Source organism: Camelina sativa, chromosome 4 (assembly GCF_000633955.1).
Source record: "Camelina sativa cultivar DH55 chromosome 4, Cs, whole genome shotgun sequence".
Taxonomy (NCBI): Eukaryota; Viridiplantae; Streptophyta; class Magnoliopsida; order Brassicales; family Brassicaceae; genus Camelina; species Camelina sativa.
The window spans coordinates 20,944,434-20,958,911 of NC_025688.1; the positions used below are offsets into that span (position 1 = coordinate 20,944,434).

The following is a 14,478-nucleotide window of genomic DNA, read 5'->3' on the forward strand; positions in this document are numbered from 1 at the left end:
TTGATAATATTGTTATCTTATATATCCATATATAAATTAAAAATAAATAAACATATTACCACAAATATTGTATAATTATATATTCTTCATTCATCAAAATCTTTTTGAATTTTGTCAATTGTCTCTTTCTTCGTTCTTCATATGTAAGTTTGTCTCTCTCTCTGTTTTCTTTAGGTATTAATGTCTGCAAGTGATTCTTGTTCATCGTCAATGGAGGAAGAGCTTCATGTTTTAGCTGTAGATGATAATCTAATTGACCGTAAACTCGTTGAGAGAATCCTCAAGATCTCTTCTTGCAAAGGTAATATATAATTCTAATCTTCAATCTTTTTTGTTTTTTTTTCCTTATAAATTTCAAGAACCAGATTCTTCCATGGTTATGGTAACACTGCCTCTAAAACTTTAACATTGTTTTCTTCTTCTTCTTCTAATTGTCGTGTAGTAACAACAGCAGAAAATGGGCTTAGAGCATTGGAGTACTTAGGATTGGGAGGGGATCCACAACAGAGTGATCCAGTAACTTCCACCAATGTAATAAGCTCAATCCTCAGTGCACGTTTTGATTGGTTTAGAAAGGATTCAACTGTGTAAACCATGTTGGATTATATTTTGTGTTTTCAGGTAATGAAGGTGAATCTTATCATCACTGATTATTGTATGCCAGGAATGACAGGTTTTGAGCTGCTCAAGAAAGTGAAGGTGTTTAACAAATTTTGTTACAAACCATAATAAGTGTCTTATTGACAAGATCCTCCACAGACTAACAAAATCTCTTGCTTTGTCTCTCTGTTTCTATGGTTTTTGGTTCTTGACAGCAGGAGTCATCGAATCTAAAGGAAGTACCTGTTGTGATATTGTCTTCAGAGAACATTCCTACTCGCATCAACAAGTAATAATTATATATCATTCGTAAAGACACATTGCTTAACTAATCGTTCTGTTTTTTTTTGTTTTTTGTTTTTCTTAGTGGTGAACTAAAGATCCTGTTATTTTCTTGATTGATATTGCAGATGCTTAGCGAGCGGTGCACAAATGTTTATGCAGAAGCCGCTGAAATTATCGGATGTAGAGAAGCTGAAATGTCATCTCCTAAACTGCAGAATCTGAAGATTCATTTTTGTTTTCTTTGATATAAGAGAAACTTAAAGATTATTGTGTTCCTAATCGATGACAAAGGTCCTCGTGATTATATTAAAAGCACTTCCTGTTCTTTAACATTTGTGAAGACAAGGCCTAATAAGGATCTCTCTCAGTAAATTGATTTCATGAATTAGAAATGTTAACCGGGTCAGATTTTGAGGAATCTTAAAACCACAAGATATGTCTAGCATTCAACATTAGATAATATTAGATAATATATACCTGAATTCAAAATCAACCCACCATATAAGACAAAAAATAAAAGATTCTAACTAAACATTCTAATACAAACACAATGTGTTCTCGACATGGTCTGGAACAGTCCACATTATAGTTGGCATGTAATATTTGTTGTCTGGATATAAGCCTTCGAGCTTAACGTACCTCATACTGTTTCGCTTCGGGTCATAATAATATGTTAGTTAGATAGTTAAGATCCTTGTGATCTTCGATATATTTGGACATAGGATATCTTTAGAATATTTCTCTAGCATAGATATGATCTTGGATTCGATCTCATCTGTACATTGTATCCTATATATACTTTGCCATCGTGAATAACATTTTCCACGGAGTTTCACTTATAACATGGTATCAGAAGCCCTAGTCTCCAGCTAGTTTGCTCGATCCTTCTCCGCTCTTTCATTTTTTTTTCTTCTCTCTCTCTTTGTTTCTCACTTCTCTCTCTTCTTGTTCTTCGATTTTCTTGCTCTGCTCCTCTATCTGTTTTTTTCTATTCTTCTCATCATATTTTCCGCCGGTTAGCGTCTAGTACATCGCCATGGCCGACGCAACTCAAAAATCCAATAAACCGTTTGGCATCTCCCAGATCAAGGCGTACATCCCCATCACCCTCAACATAGCCAAACTTAACTATGACGTGTGAAGAGAGCTATTTGAGACTCATTGTCTCAGCTTTGGTATTCTCGGCCATCTCGACGGCACATCCACTGCCACTCCGGCGACCCAACAGCAGTGGAAAGAACATGATGGCCTCGTCAAAATGTGGATCTACGGCACGATCTCCGAATCAATCTTAGACACCGTTCTTAAGACAAAGTCCACCGCCCGTGAACTTTGGATCACCATCGAAGAACTTTTCCGTGATAACAAAGAAGCAAGAGCGATGGAGTATGACACCGAACTTCGAACTCTCACCATCGGTGACTCCACCGTCGCCGACTACTGCAAACGCCTCAAGACACTCTCCAATCTCCTGGAAAACGTTGACTCTCCGGTTACTGACCGCCAACTTGTCATGTACATGTTGAATGGTCTCAACGACAAGTTCGACTCCATCATCAACGTAATCAAACACAAATATCCTTACCCATCGTTCACCGTTGCTCGATCAATGCTCCAACTTGAAGAAACTCATCTCTCCAAACATGTGAAACCTGCTCCTAGCCCACCATCCGATACGTCTACCCCAAATATCCTCTATACCACGACGGACCAACAATCTTCGCGAGGACATCACTCCGGTCACCAAGGTCGCGGACACAGAGGTCGTGGTCGCGGTGGTCGCTAGAACAGAGGACGTGGCCGCTACAATAATCACTGGCAATATCAAAACCCACCATGGGGATATGGTCAACCACCCTACCAGTCTCCATATTACGCACCACCACCCCCGTTCTACGGCTCGACACCACACATGGCTTACCCCTCTGTTCCACCGGTTCAACCTGCACACCACCAGCCCTGTCCACATGGTGAAGCTCACGTCACGCAAATGCTTCCTCACTCTCCCACACCTCTCACATACCACCCACATGCGCTAACCAACGCTCTCCAAACGATGACCATTCAGGATCCGAATGCAACTCCTTGGTCATGGATACGGGTGCCACCAACCACATCACCGCTCAACCAGGTATTCTACGTACCACTTTTAATTCGAGTCATTTACCTAGTGTCATTGTCGGCAACGGGTCCTCCGCTAAGGTCACTCACGTTGGTAATGGCCTCTTACCAACACCCTCTCGACACCTTCAACTTCGTAATGTTTTTGTTTGCCCTTCTATCATCAAAAATTTGATATTTGTCCGTCGTTTTGTCACTGACAATAATTTGTCTGTGGAGTTTGATCCGTTTGGTTTTTGTGTCAAGGATCTTCCGACCAAGACCAAGCTCCTCCGCTGCAATAGCACGGGTCCCCTCTACTCCGTCACTCCGCACACAAATTTATCCCCCCCACAAGCATTTGTTTCGGTTCCTCCTAGTTGCTCAACGTGGCATCACCGCCTCAAACACCCTAGTAGTACAATTCTTCAACGTGTTCTTTCCTCTAATAATCTCCCAAGCACTAAGACCGACTTGACAACTTTGTGTCAAGCGTGTCAGCTTGGAAAACACGTTCGTTTTCCATTTTATTCATCAAACAAATCTGTCTCTCAATCATTTGATTTAATTCATTCTGATTTTTGGACATCTCCGGTTTTGAGTATTAGCGGTTTTAAGTATTATCTTTGATTCTTGGATCATTACACAAATTTCATATGGGTTTATCCACTGCAGCAAAAAAGTGACGTGTTTGGCAAATACCTAGCCTTCTCCGCTTTCGTAAAGACACACTTCAACCGCACCATCAAGACACTTCAATGCGATAACGGCGGTGAGTACAACAATAGGGAGTTCTTGTCGCATCTATCTGCCGTCGGCACCACCATACGCTTCTCCTGCCCGCACACATCTCAACAAAATGGTAGGGCAGAANGTTCCTCCTAGAAGCTCAACGTGGCATCACCGCCTCGGACACCCTAGCAATACAATTCTTCAACGTGTTCTTTCCTCTAATAATCTCCCAAGCACTAAGACCGACTTGACAACTTTGTGTCAAGCGTGTCAGCTTGGAAAACACGTTCGTTTTCCATTTTATTCATCAAACAATTCTGTCTCTCAACCATTTGATTTAATTCATTCTGATCTTTGGACATCTCCGGTTTTGAGTATTAGTGATTTTAAGTATTATCTCTTATTCTTGGATCATTACACACATTTCATATGGGTTTATCCACTGCAGCGAAAAAGTGACGTGTTTGGCAAATACCTAGCCTTCTCCGCTTTCGTAAAGACACACTTCAACCGCACCATCAAGACACTTCAATGCAATAACGGCGGTGAGTACAACAATAGGGAGTTCTTGTCGCATCTATCCGCCGTCGGCAGCACCGTACTCTTCTCCTGCCCGCACACGTCTCAACAAAATGGTCGGGCAGAACGGACACTACGTACGATCAATAATCTCGTTCGCACCTTCCTTCATCAAGCCTCTCTACCACTGTCGTACTGGGTCGAAGCTCTCTACACCGCCGTTCACACAATCAATCTCCTTCCATCCTCGGCGATAGACAACTACGTACCATATACACGGCTGTTCGACAAACCGGCTCGGTACGATCACCTCCATACGTTCGGTTGCTTGTGTTATCCAAATGCATTGGCCACGTCTCCCAACAAGCTTGCCCCACGGTCCACACCATGCATTTTTCTAGGGTATCCAACACGTCACCGCGGCTATCGCTGCATGGATATTACAACCCGTAAAATCATCATTTCTCGTCATGTTACTTTTATTGAATCGGATTTTCCCTTCTCGGTAATTTTTCATGCCTTTTCTCCACCGATTTTGGTGCCTAAACAGATCCTTCCAGTGCCTCCTATTCCACGGCTTACCATCACTCCACCACCGGAGCCTACTGTCCCAAATATCATTCCCCCCACACACCCGATGGTCACCCGTAGCAAAAGTGGTATCTCCAAACCACGAGTTCCACTATGTCTCCACACAGACATAGTTTCTCCGTTACCAACGTCTCATATTCAGGCCGCGAAGGATCCCGTTTGGAATGATTCAATGTCACAAGAGTACAATGCTTAAATTAAAAGGCGTATGTGGGATCTTGTGCCCCGGCCTGTTGCTACTAACATTGTGAAATCTATGTGGATTTTTAGGCATAAGTTCGACGCCAACGGCAAGCTCACACGCTACAAGTCACGGTTGGTTGCTAATGGTAAATCCCAACAACTCGGAATTGATTGCGACGAGACATTCAGTCCCATGGTCAAACCAGCGACCATTCGTGCTGTCCTCCATGTCGTTGTTGCTCGGGACTGGCCGTTACACCAGTTGGACGTCAAAAAAGCTTTCCTCCACAGTGATCTTCAGGAGACAGTCTACATGCATCAGCCTCCCGGGTTCGTTGGCAAGACCAAGCCCAATCATGTATGTCTGCTCCGCCGTTCTTTGTATGGACTCAAGCAGGCTCTTCGCACTTGGAACACACGATTTGCTACGTACGCTCGCAACATTGGTTTCAAATAGAGTGTTTTGGATCCTTCGCTGTTCATTTACCACCATGGTTCGTACCAAGCCTACCTTCTCCTCTATGTGGATGATATAATCATCACTGCCTCGTCCGACCATCTACTACGTCGCATTAAGTCCTCCCTTTGGTGTGGAGTTTGAGATGTCGGACCTTGTATTCCTCCACTACTTTCTTGGCATCTCTGTCACACGCAACAATGTCGGTCTGTTTCTCAGTCAACATACTACATAGAGCTGGAATGACCAACTGGAATATCAGCTCAACTCCTGTGGATACGAAGTCAAAGCTAGCAGCTGCGGCAGGTGAACCGGTCAAGGATCCTTCTCTCTATTGGAGCCTCGCCGGTGCTCTCCAATACCTCACCTTCACTAGCCCCGACATTGCTTATGTGGTTCAACAAGTATGTTTGTTCATGCACGATCCACGGGAATCACACCTCACTGCCTTAAAACACATTCTCCGTTACGTAAAAGGCACCATCTCTCATGGTCTTCAGATTCACCGCTCCCCCGTCACTGACATGGTCGCTTATACCGACGCCGACTGGGCAGGATGTCCTGACACGCGCCGCTCCACATCTGGTTACTGCGTTTTTCTCGGTGACAGTCTCATATCCTGGTCCGCCAAACGTCAAGCAACAGCTTCCCGTTCTAGCGCTGAGGCCGAGTATCGTGGTGTTGCCAACGTCGTCGCCGAAGCAACTTGATTACGCGGTCTTCTTGCTGAAATGCACATACTCATACCCAAGGCCACTCTCGTGTATTGCGATAATGTCAGCGCCATCTACATGTCCTCTAATCCGGTTCAGCACCAACGAACAAAACACATTGAAATAGACATTCATTTTGTTCGTGATAAGGTGGCCATCGGCGAAATAAAGGTGTTGCATGTGCCATCCGCTCACCAGTTCGCGGACATTTTCACTAAGGGTCTACCATCCCCGCTGTTCTTGGACTTTTGGGACAGTCTCAACGTCCGCTCCTCCGGTGCACCGACAGTTCGACTGCAGGGGCGTGTTAGTTAGATAGTTAAGATCCTTGTGATCTTCGATATATTTGGATATATGATATCTTTAGAATATTCCTCTAGCATAGATATGATCTTGGATTCGATCTCATCTGTACATTGTATCCTATATATACTTTGCCATCGTGAATAACATTCTCGACTGATTTTCACTTATAACATAATAAAGGAGACACGACAAGTCATCATAGAGGTATGAATCATCGACAAAAGCAATCTCACCAGCACGAGTAGCACTTGAGATGTGCCATTTTTGGAAACCCTCCATCTCGTAAAAGAAAATCCTCGACCATCCTTTCGTCTTTTTCTCAACATCTTCCATAACCCAAATTTCCATATGTTTTTCGCAGCACACGAATCCTAACTTCCCTTGGTAATTTATCAGAGTCGAAACGTGATCCCTCAATGTTTTTGGAGCCTCGACATGGTAAAATTTCTCACGCCTTAAGTCAAAACTCATCAATTTAAATTTAGAAGCACTATTGTCATCATGATCCCATGCTAGGTAATGAATACTCCCGTTGATCGAAACTACACTTGCCCTTGGAAAGTGATATCCAACGCCTTGGATTGTTCTCCACTCCTTAGCCGTGGGATCTCCCAACGTGAAAAATTTACAAGCCTCCTCCATATGGTTTAGCGGTATGAACAATGCTTTGTATTGATTCTCGAAAGGTTCGTATCCGAAGAAGCAAGAGGCCATGTCGTGAGATTTCGTATCTGGTAAGTAAAAGGACTGCCTTGTGGTAGGATTATATATAGCTGCCTCATTACTCTCGTTTGACCAACAAAAAATCAAGCCGCGGACGTATTGCCTCATATTATCAGGGATTAGTAGTACTGATGATATTTTGTCAATATTCCGAGGGCAAGTATTAGACGAGAAGGCTAAGAAACAATCCTTGTTAGGGCGTACAGCGTGCTTGCATAAGACATGGGCATCACGCGGAGGTTGAGTCAAAGACCGAGCCACGATCGAGTCTATGAAATCTCTACGCCTGCCGATAATGGATGACCATTGCTTCGAAACACATTGGAACCTCACAAAAGCTTTTTTAGTATCTCCACAGTCACATCCAGAGCTATATCGATTACTACGCCATGACGAAGTCTTGTTGGCGATGGTGAGTTCTCGTGGCTATTCTCCTCACGTCCTCTCTTCATCACCTCTCCTCTATTTCGTTTTATGATATAAATAGATCATTAGGAAGAACAACTAGGGCGGGGTTCTTATATATATATAGGGGATATATGCTGATATGCATGTTGATACATATTTTTATTTTTGAATTATAATATTTGGTAAAAAAAAAAGATATCGTATATATCAGAATATTAATAAATTGTGTTATTGTGTTAGAAAGATATCGTATATATCAGAACATTTATTTATCTAGAGATAGAAAGCGTAATTGTGTTATTAAAAAATTATATCAAAACACACCGCGAGAATCAAGCTAGTTGTAAAAAAAAAACTTGAAGATAGAAAAAAATAGAGGAAGAGAAATAAGATACAATTTTTTTTTATATATATAGCCAGTATATCATGGCGTGGCTTAAAGTTAGGAATTTTAGGATTCAAAGAATAGATTAAGAAGAAAATAAAGCATCATTTAGACTTTTAGACAATGTTTACTTAATTAAATTGTTATAAATAAATAAATAAGCAGCTTATAGAACTAGGTAGAAAATAAGGTGTTGTTACATTCTTTTAGGACATTACTGTGTATTGTGATTTTAAAATACTGTAAAAGTTTTGTTAACTAAATTTTGTTTTTAGTCTATAGTTTTATACTATGAAAACTATGGTTATATTTTTTTCTTGATTCCTATGTCCTCCAAATGCTTTGGTCGGGCTCGTTTGCTAGCAAATTACTGTAGACATCATAACGACATCCTAAATCACTTCCTCTTCATAATGTCTCCTTCTATTTTAGTCATAATACTTGTTATCAGAAAGTTTAAATTATCAATGAACTTCGTGTGGTTTTTATGTATTCGAGAGAGACGTCTTGATGTTTCGATAAAGGGGAAAAATTAATGGGACTTTAGCCTTTTTGGGTTGTCGTTTAAAACGTTTTGGGCCCATTAAGTCTGCGTATTGGGAATCGACTGGATTAATTGTTTTTGTTTTATTGACATAAAACTCAAAATTCAATAGCCAGAGAAACAACTCATTCATATGTCATAGTAAGAATTTATTCTCACAAGAAACCAATGGAATTGGAGACACGATCATAACCTATACACTTTGATATTTTTAGTGTAAGTGGCGTTGCCACCACTGCAGATACTTACTTAAGTACAATATTCTACTCCACTTCATTGTAGATGGTTGAGATAATCTCTAGACAGACCATGCGAAGAGATATTTTTATATGTGAACGGTACAAGTCTGGTTCTATCAACGATCATGTGATTGAAGTAGATATTTCAAATTAGCTTCGACCCCGCAAGAGAAAAAAGAAGAAGAGTCACTCACATATTTTGGTTATATTTTTTTTTTTAACTTGTGTCAATCTCTCTTCTTTTTAGGTATTCAATTGTTCAACTGTACTTTTTTGATCAGCCAATTATTTCAACCTTGAAATCGCAAGTATTTTGCCTAGACTTCTCCAAGATCGCCTTTTTAATTAACGTTGAAAAAAAAAGGAAAACCTATGTATATAAATATTGAAAAGAAGACCATGACTTAGTCAATGTGACTGCTTCTTTCTCCTATCGTGTTTATCAAAACACTTACCCTCCCAAAAAGTTAAATTAATTTGTCGGACGATAGAAAACATACTCTCACACCTTCGTTAACCAAAAAGAGAACATAGTCCTTATCTTCTTTTTGTCACATCCATTAATGTAACTAGAAATAAATATTACCAACGTGTTTGTTGTGGAGTAAGTTTTAGTTTAATTAATCCATGGTTTTGCCAATATGTCAACACACACAAAAAAAAAAGAGAGATTAAAGACGAAGGTAATTATATAATTGGAGACTGTATTACGTACGTCGCATTCTGAAATATTTCACAATCTTTGATTTGTTCAAAAGGGAATCAACATAGGATCCAACCTTTTTTTACGTGTTATGATATAGTTGTATATATGTGTGTATGTGTATATATACAAGTGTAGAGATGTCTCATATCCACACACAAAACAGATCAGAGATCACGAAGGTAAAAAGAAGTATTACGTATGTTTGTAGTGTGAGTAAATAAATATATATATATAAAGGCGCATAATAGAACGATGGAGGAGATAATGAGAATGATCTTCAACGGAATCAATCTGGTTAAGGAGCTTGAGTTCAGCTTATCATCACAAGAGCCGCCAGAATCAGATTTATCTAATTCTCTCGGCTCGATCTCCACTTTATTCGGAGACGCAAACGAGCGGCTTACAATCCTACTAGCGTGGAGGAACGCTTTGCGTCAACAGGAACCGGTTCGAATGATGGATATGACGATGCAGACAGGACCGGATTTGACGCAGGACTACTGGTTAAGGTGCCCTGTGATGCGGACAGTCGAGTGTATTGATACGTCGAGGCCAAGGCATCGAAAAAGGTAAATTATCAGTATTACAAACATTTATTAATGTATACGCATGTGTAAATTGTTATTTGTATATATGTGTTTTCAATATGAAATTAATGCATAGGAAGAAGGATACAGGAGGAGAAGAAACGGTGCTGGTGGCGGCGGTGGGGAGGATGGAGATCCCGCCGGACGACAATTACACTTGGCGTAAATACGGTCAGAAGGAAATTCTCGGTTCTACATTTCCTCGGTAAATTATACTATTGTTTACGTAGTTGCACATTCGTTTGTGGCCCTTAATTTATTTTCACTTTTTAGGTTTTGAAAATGGTTGTATTGAAAGACAATTAACATTAAAAAATGGTTTTATAAAGCCTCTTGAATTTATCTTTTGTATCATTTGATCCAGAGACATGGGGTCGTTATGCAAATTAATTTAAGAAAAAAAATTGCACATCTTTTTATTTTATTTTTATGCTGGCCAATTAAATTAGTTTCTTTATATATATTTTTTGTTTAGCCGAAATAGAATTTGATTTGGACATATACTCAAGTAGTTTGTATTTATATCGTTGTTGTGTTGTTATTTGGATCCATCGCATGATATTTGTTATTGGACCAACAAAATAATTGTTTTGGATTTGATGAACGCACAGAGAACTTTTGTATTCGATTCGATTAGGTTTTCGTGTTGGATAAACATAAAACCTTGTATGGTATATACTGAACAAAACTAATAATTAGTCTTTTAAATATTTTTATTTAACCTAATTAAATTTTGTTTAAGTTTATATTGAAAATTGTTACTGTTTCAGTTGGATTTAATCAAATTTTTATATGTCCTATATCTAGTTACTAATTAGTAGAGTTACTCGGAGTTACAACTTTTTATAATACTAATTAAATACCAAAATTTGTAGGGCGTACTATAGGTGCACCCACAAGAAACTATACAAGTGCCCGGCGAAGAAGCAAGTGCAACGGCTCGACGAAGATCCTTATACGTTCCGTGTCACTTACCGTAGTTACACACGTGCCACTTCTTCAACAATTTCCCGATCTCATCAGCACATGCCACCACAACAACTGCCAACGTACCCGCCATCGTTAACTTGGCCGAAGCTATGATTGGCAACATGGACTCCGTTGTACCATTATTGGGTGAACCCTACTTTAACCATCATCATTGCCTCGTTCCTGGAGATGATGCTGATGGCGACACGTGGAATTCACCTTCGCAGAGATACGACATGTCCTCCGGTCCTAGTTAATTAAGCTTTTTAAGAATCTAAGTTTAAAACTGTTATGTTTATGTTTATTTTTGTTTAGTTAAGGTTTAATTAATGTTTTTTATCATTAGATCCTTTAAATAATGTTTAAGTATAGGATGAAGAACGAAATCCATATAGAAAAACCTTTTGTTGGGTAAAAATAATTCATCGACTAATCAACCTGTAATAGTTGTTAAACCATGTGGCCGATTGTCTAAAAGAGCTAAAAGGTTATTGATGATATGTAACCGGTTGTTCTAGACAACCTTCAAAGGATCATAAACAACCTGCAAAAAGGCCTACCGACATATACAAGAAACCCAATCCTTTGTCTTGGAGGATAAACAACCGACAAACAACTGGAAACTTACCATAAATAAAATGGGAAGTTATTAAAAGGAAAAAGGAAAGGAAGAAGGCGGTTTCTACAAGGAATTAGGGTTACGAAACCTTATAAATAAACGATCTTTCAAAGGTAGAAGGGGACACGAAAATAAGAAGCAAGTATAAGAGACGCAGCAAAACCACAACAACCGACTTAAGAACAAGATTAGGGTTCTAGTTGATTAGTTGTGGCTTGTTTCTTGTACTTGTTATCAACATCTTGATCAATAAAGAGATACTTTTCGACCTAGATTTCTTGTTTTCCGTAGACTTTCACGAACCGGTTACTTTTGCTCAAACACACCTTTTAATTAAGTGGTGTGATAAGAGTAAGACTTGAAACATATATTTGCTTAGTTTTAGAAATAAGTTATTATATCGAAAATATCATCATAATTTACAGTAGTTTTGATCATATTCACAAAACGCTTCATTACTTTACCAAATATTTGCTACTAAGATTAGTGACAATGATTATGAAAATATAACTTTTTGTAAGTTTTTTATTTTCCATGAAAATATTTCATATAGTTTAAATGTATGTATTTTTATTCGGTGAAAGTATTCATTTGATTTCTTTGCATCTTTATGTATGTTGAGCATGATACATTTAAAATCATAATGATAATTAACATATCAAAGAGTTTCAAGAAACTAGCTAGATACAAAGTTTTCATCATAAAAATCCAGTGTAGTTCCGTGTAATAAACGTTGGTTTTTTTCCCCCAACAAGTCCTTACAGTAAATATATACTTTCATTCTATCGTATATACTATAAAAATCACAAGTTTCAGAATCTGATGAGAAGCTTGTTGGGGTTTTTCTTTTGTTGTGTTGCAAGCAGTGAATCAAAAACCAAAGGGAGTGTTTCATTTCTTTCTGTGTCACTTGTCTCATGTCTTGTGTCTCGTCCGCTTTTTGTCCCTTTGTCCAATATTTTTTTTGTCTTTTTATTAAGAGAACACGACACTTATCCCTAAATAATAGGGACACTTTTTAATGTAATGTTTCCTTTTATATTAATACCCACCCGATAATACATAAGATATAGCAAAACAAAGAATAGAAAAGGACCAATTCGTCGAGTTGTATTTTGTACACATGTAGTCGCTACTTGAGAGATGTTTAAGCCCTCGCGTAAAAGGCAGTGAACAGTCCTATATGCATTTTTCTCTTATTTTCCTGACTATTTAGCAATAATACTTGTAAACAAAAAAAAATCCTAAACCCTAGTTGTTAATTTGTTATATATGTATATACTTGTAATTATGTATGTATATCATAACGATCAAATAATTTGTTATTACTGCGTAAATTAGAACTAAGGGCTTGGGAATGTTAACAATGATATACCGATATAGACTATAGTAATAGAGGGGAATGTTGCTACAATTAGTGTGGATTTCTTGGCACTCCAAACGCTTACCTCTCCGCATACAACTTTCTTTCGCATTGGTNTTATTCATAGCTTGAATTCAAAAAAAAAAAAAAAAAAAAAAAATGTTATTTGTGCATTAATTAGGGGAAGGGAAATAGGGAATGTTGACAAAAAGATAATAATAGAGGGTAGCAGCGGCTAAATTTTTTTTTTTGGTTGAAGCGGCTAAAATTTTATAGTCAGTACTCAGTACTACTCACTACTCAGTAGACGTCGTCTTACGTCTAACTAATTCGACACCATATTGCAAAAGAGAAGGATTGTTATTTATACTACTATATGTACAGTACAGACTACAGAGACACCCATTGGAGACGAGAACAAAATATATATGCGTTTTCCACTCTACAAGCCTAATGATTAACTCATGGCCTTAGTCTATAGTAGTGTAAACTCAAGATAGATTCGAACATGAATTGAAGATAGCGTAGTGCTCATTGTCGCTGAACTCGAAATCGCCGCCAGCTCCAAACATCATGAGCTCCTGATGAGAACCCAAAACATCGATAGATGTACTAGTGTCCCCACTAGCGTAAATGGCCTGATGATGATGATGATGATCCTCTTCGAACACTATTTCGGGCCACACCAACGCCGTGGACGAACCATGAGGACGATGATTCTCTTCCTCCTCCTTCATCGAGGTCGTCAAACTAGGACTCTGGTGCTCTTCCATATCCATGGTGATCTCATCATGATGATTATCACAAGCCTTGACCTCGGGTATTGCTGCGTTGGTGTTGCACGTGTGGCTTCCCATGTATGTGATGCTGAACATCCTTGGTTCGAGCTCCACCTTCTGGACTTGCTTTGTTGCCTTGCACCCTTGAGTGTACTTGTGTGTGCACCTAAAGTAACTTCTGCAAAACATAAATTAAAGAAAAAATAATTTAGGCCAAAATTTATTATATGCCACAACCAATTAAGCTCAGACCACATTGATGGTAGATATAATTGCGGTCCATGTTTAATAATACCCGGCAACATGTCACATACGAATATATGTGATACACAACTATGTACATAGGGGTAAAAAGGACCTTGGGAATTTGGCATTAAGAATCTCCTTCTGTCCATATTTCCTCCAAGAATATGTGTCCTCAAGTATAGGCGACTGTTTAGTCCACGTCTCGGATCTCTTCCTGCTCATAATATTAATGAAAATTTATTAATCATATGGCTCTTAACCTACTTATGATTCTTGCAACCAAAGCTAAATATTTTGTTTGTTTGTGACTAACCAAAACAGTAATTAAATCCTAGATGATCTTTTGGGAAAAGAAATGTGAAACTTACTTTCTTTTGTAGCAGCCTCTTTTGCCCTTAACGGGTCCCAATCTTTTCCGACTATC

General features: G+C 38.9%; 5 protein-coding genes across 5 annotated transcripts in view; 3 read left to right on the top strand and 2 right to left on the bottom strand.

The window, feature by feature from the left end:
• Positions 131–1,107, top strand: LOC104784112 (two-component response regulator ARR17). Its single transcript, XM_019244182.1, has 5 exons — positions 131–301; positions 443–531; positions 622–699; positions 816–889; positions 1,011–1,107. Exons 1-5 carry the CDS (start codon positions 181–183, stop codon positions 1,105–1,107), a joined length of 459 nt encoding a protein of 152 aa, XP_019099727.1. The 5' UTR covers positions 131–180.
• Positions 5,668–6,177, top strand: LOC109132532 (uncharacterized mitochondrial protein AtMg00810-like). Its single transcript, XM_019244183.1, has one exon. The coding sequence runs from the start codon at positions 5,668–5,670 to the stop codon at positions 6,175–6,177; it is 510 nt and encodes a 169-aa protein (XP_019099728.1).
• LOC104784113 (putative F-box protein At5g50220) lies at positions 6,604–7,200 on the bottom strand. The gene has a single exon (XM_010509179.1). It carries the CDS (start codon positions 7,198–7,200, stop codon positions 6,604–6,606), a length of 597 nt encoding a protein of 198 aa, XP_010507481.1.
• On the top strand, positions 9,661–11,277 carry LOC104781540 (WRKY transcription factor 55). The gene is made up of 3 exons (XM_010506241.2): positions 9,661–10,060; positions 10,155–10,283; positions 10,954–11,277. Exons 1-3 carry the CDS (start codon positions 9,744–9,746, stop codon positions 11,159–11,161), a joined length of 654 nt encoding a protein of 217 aa, XP_010504543.1. The 5' UTR covers positions 9,661–9,743; the 3' UTR covers positions 11,162–11,277.
• The window catches only part of LOC104781541 (probable WRKY transcription factor 70), a 3,361-nt gene continuing 2,251 nt past the window's right edge, over positions 13,369–14,478 (bottom strand). Inside the window, exons 2-3 of the mRNA XM_010506245.1 lie at positions 14,167–14,268; positions 13,369–13,986 (exon numbers count right to left, since the gene is read on the bottom strand). Coding sequence (XP_010504547.1) covers positions 13,521–13,986; positions 14,167–14,268 — 568 coding nt within the window. The 3' untranslated portion in view covers positions 13,369–13,520. The remainder of the gene's footprint in view (positions 13,987–14,166; positions 14,269–14,478) is intronic.

Excerpts from the sequence above, each read along its gene's own strand:
- LOC109132532 (XM_019244183.1), top strand. The coding sequence starts at position 5,668 with ATGTCGGTCTGTTTCTCAGTCAACATACTACATAGAGCTGGAATGACC.
- LOC104784113 (XM_010509179.1), bottom strand. The coding sequence starts at position 7,200 with ATGGCCTCTTGCTTCTTCGGATACGAACCTTTCGAGAATCAATACAAA.
- LOC104784112 (XM_019244182.1), top strand. The coding sequence starts at position 181 with ATGTCTGCAAGTGATTCTTGTTCATCGTCAATGGAGGAAGAGCTTCAT. Across the intron at positions 532-621 it reads ATCCAGTAACTTCCACCAAT|GTAATGAAGGTGAATCTTAT; the intron begins GTAATAAGCTCA and ends TTGTGTTTTCAG. Across the intron at positions 890-1,010 it reads ATTCCTACTCGCATCAACAA|ATGCTTAGCGAGCGGTGCAC; the intron begins GTAATAATTATA and ends TTGATATTGCAG.
- LOC104781540 (XM_010506241.2), top strand. The coding sequence starts at position 9,744 with ATGGAGGAGATAATGAGAATGATCTTCAACGGAATCAATCTGGTTAAG. Across the intron at positions 10,061-10,154 it reads AGGCCAAGGCATCGAAAAAG|GAAGAAGGATACAGGAGGAG; the intron begins GTAAATTATCAG and ends ATTAATGCATAG. Across the intron at positions 10,284-10,953 it reads CTCGGTTCTACATTTCCTCG|GGCGTACTATAGGTGCACCC; the intron begins GTAAATTATACT and ends CAAAATTTGTAG.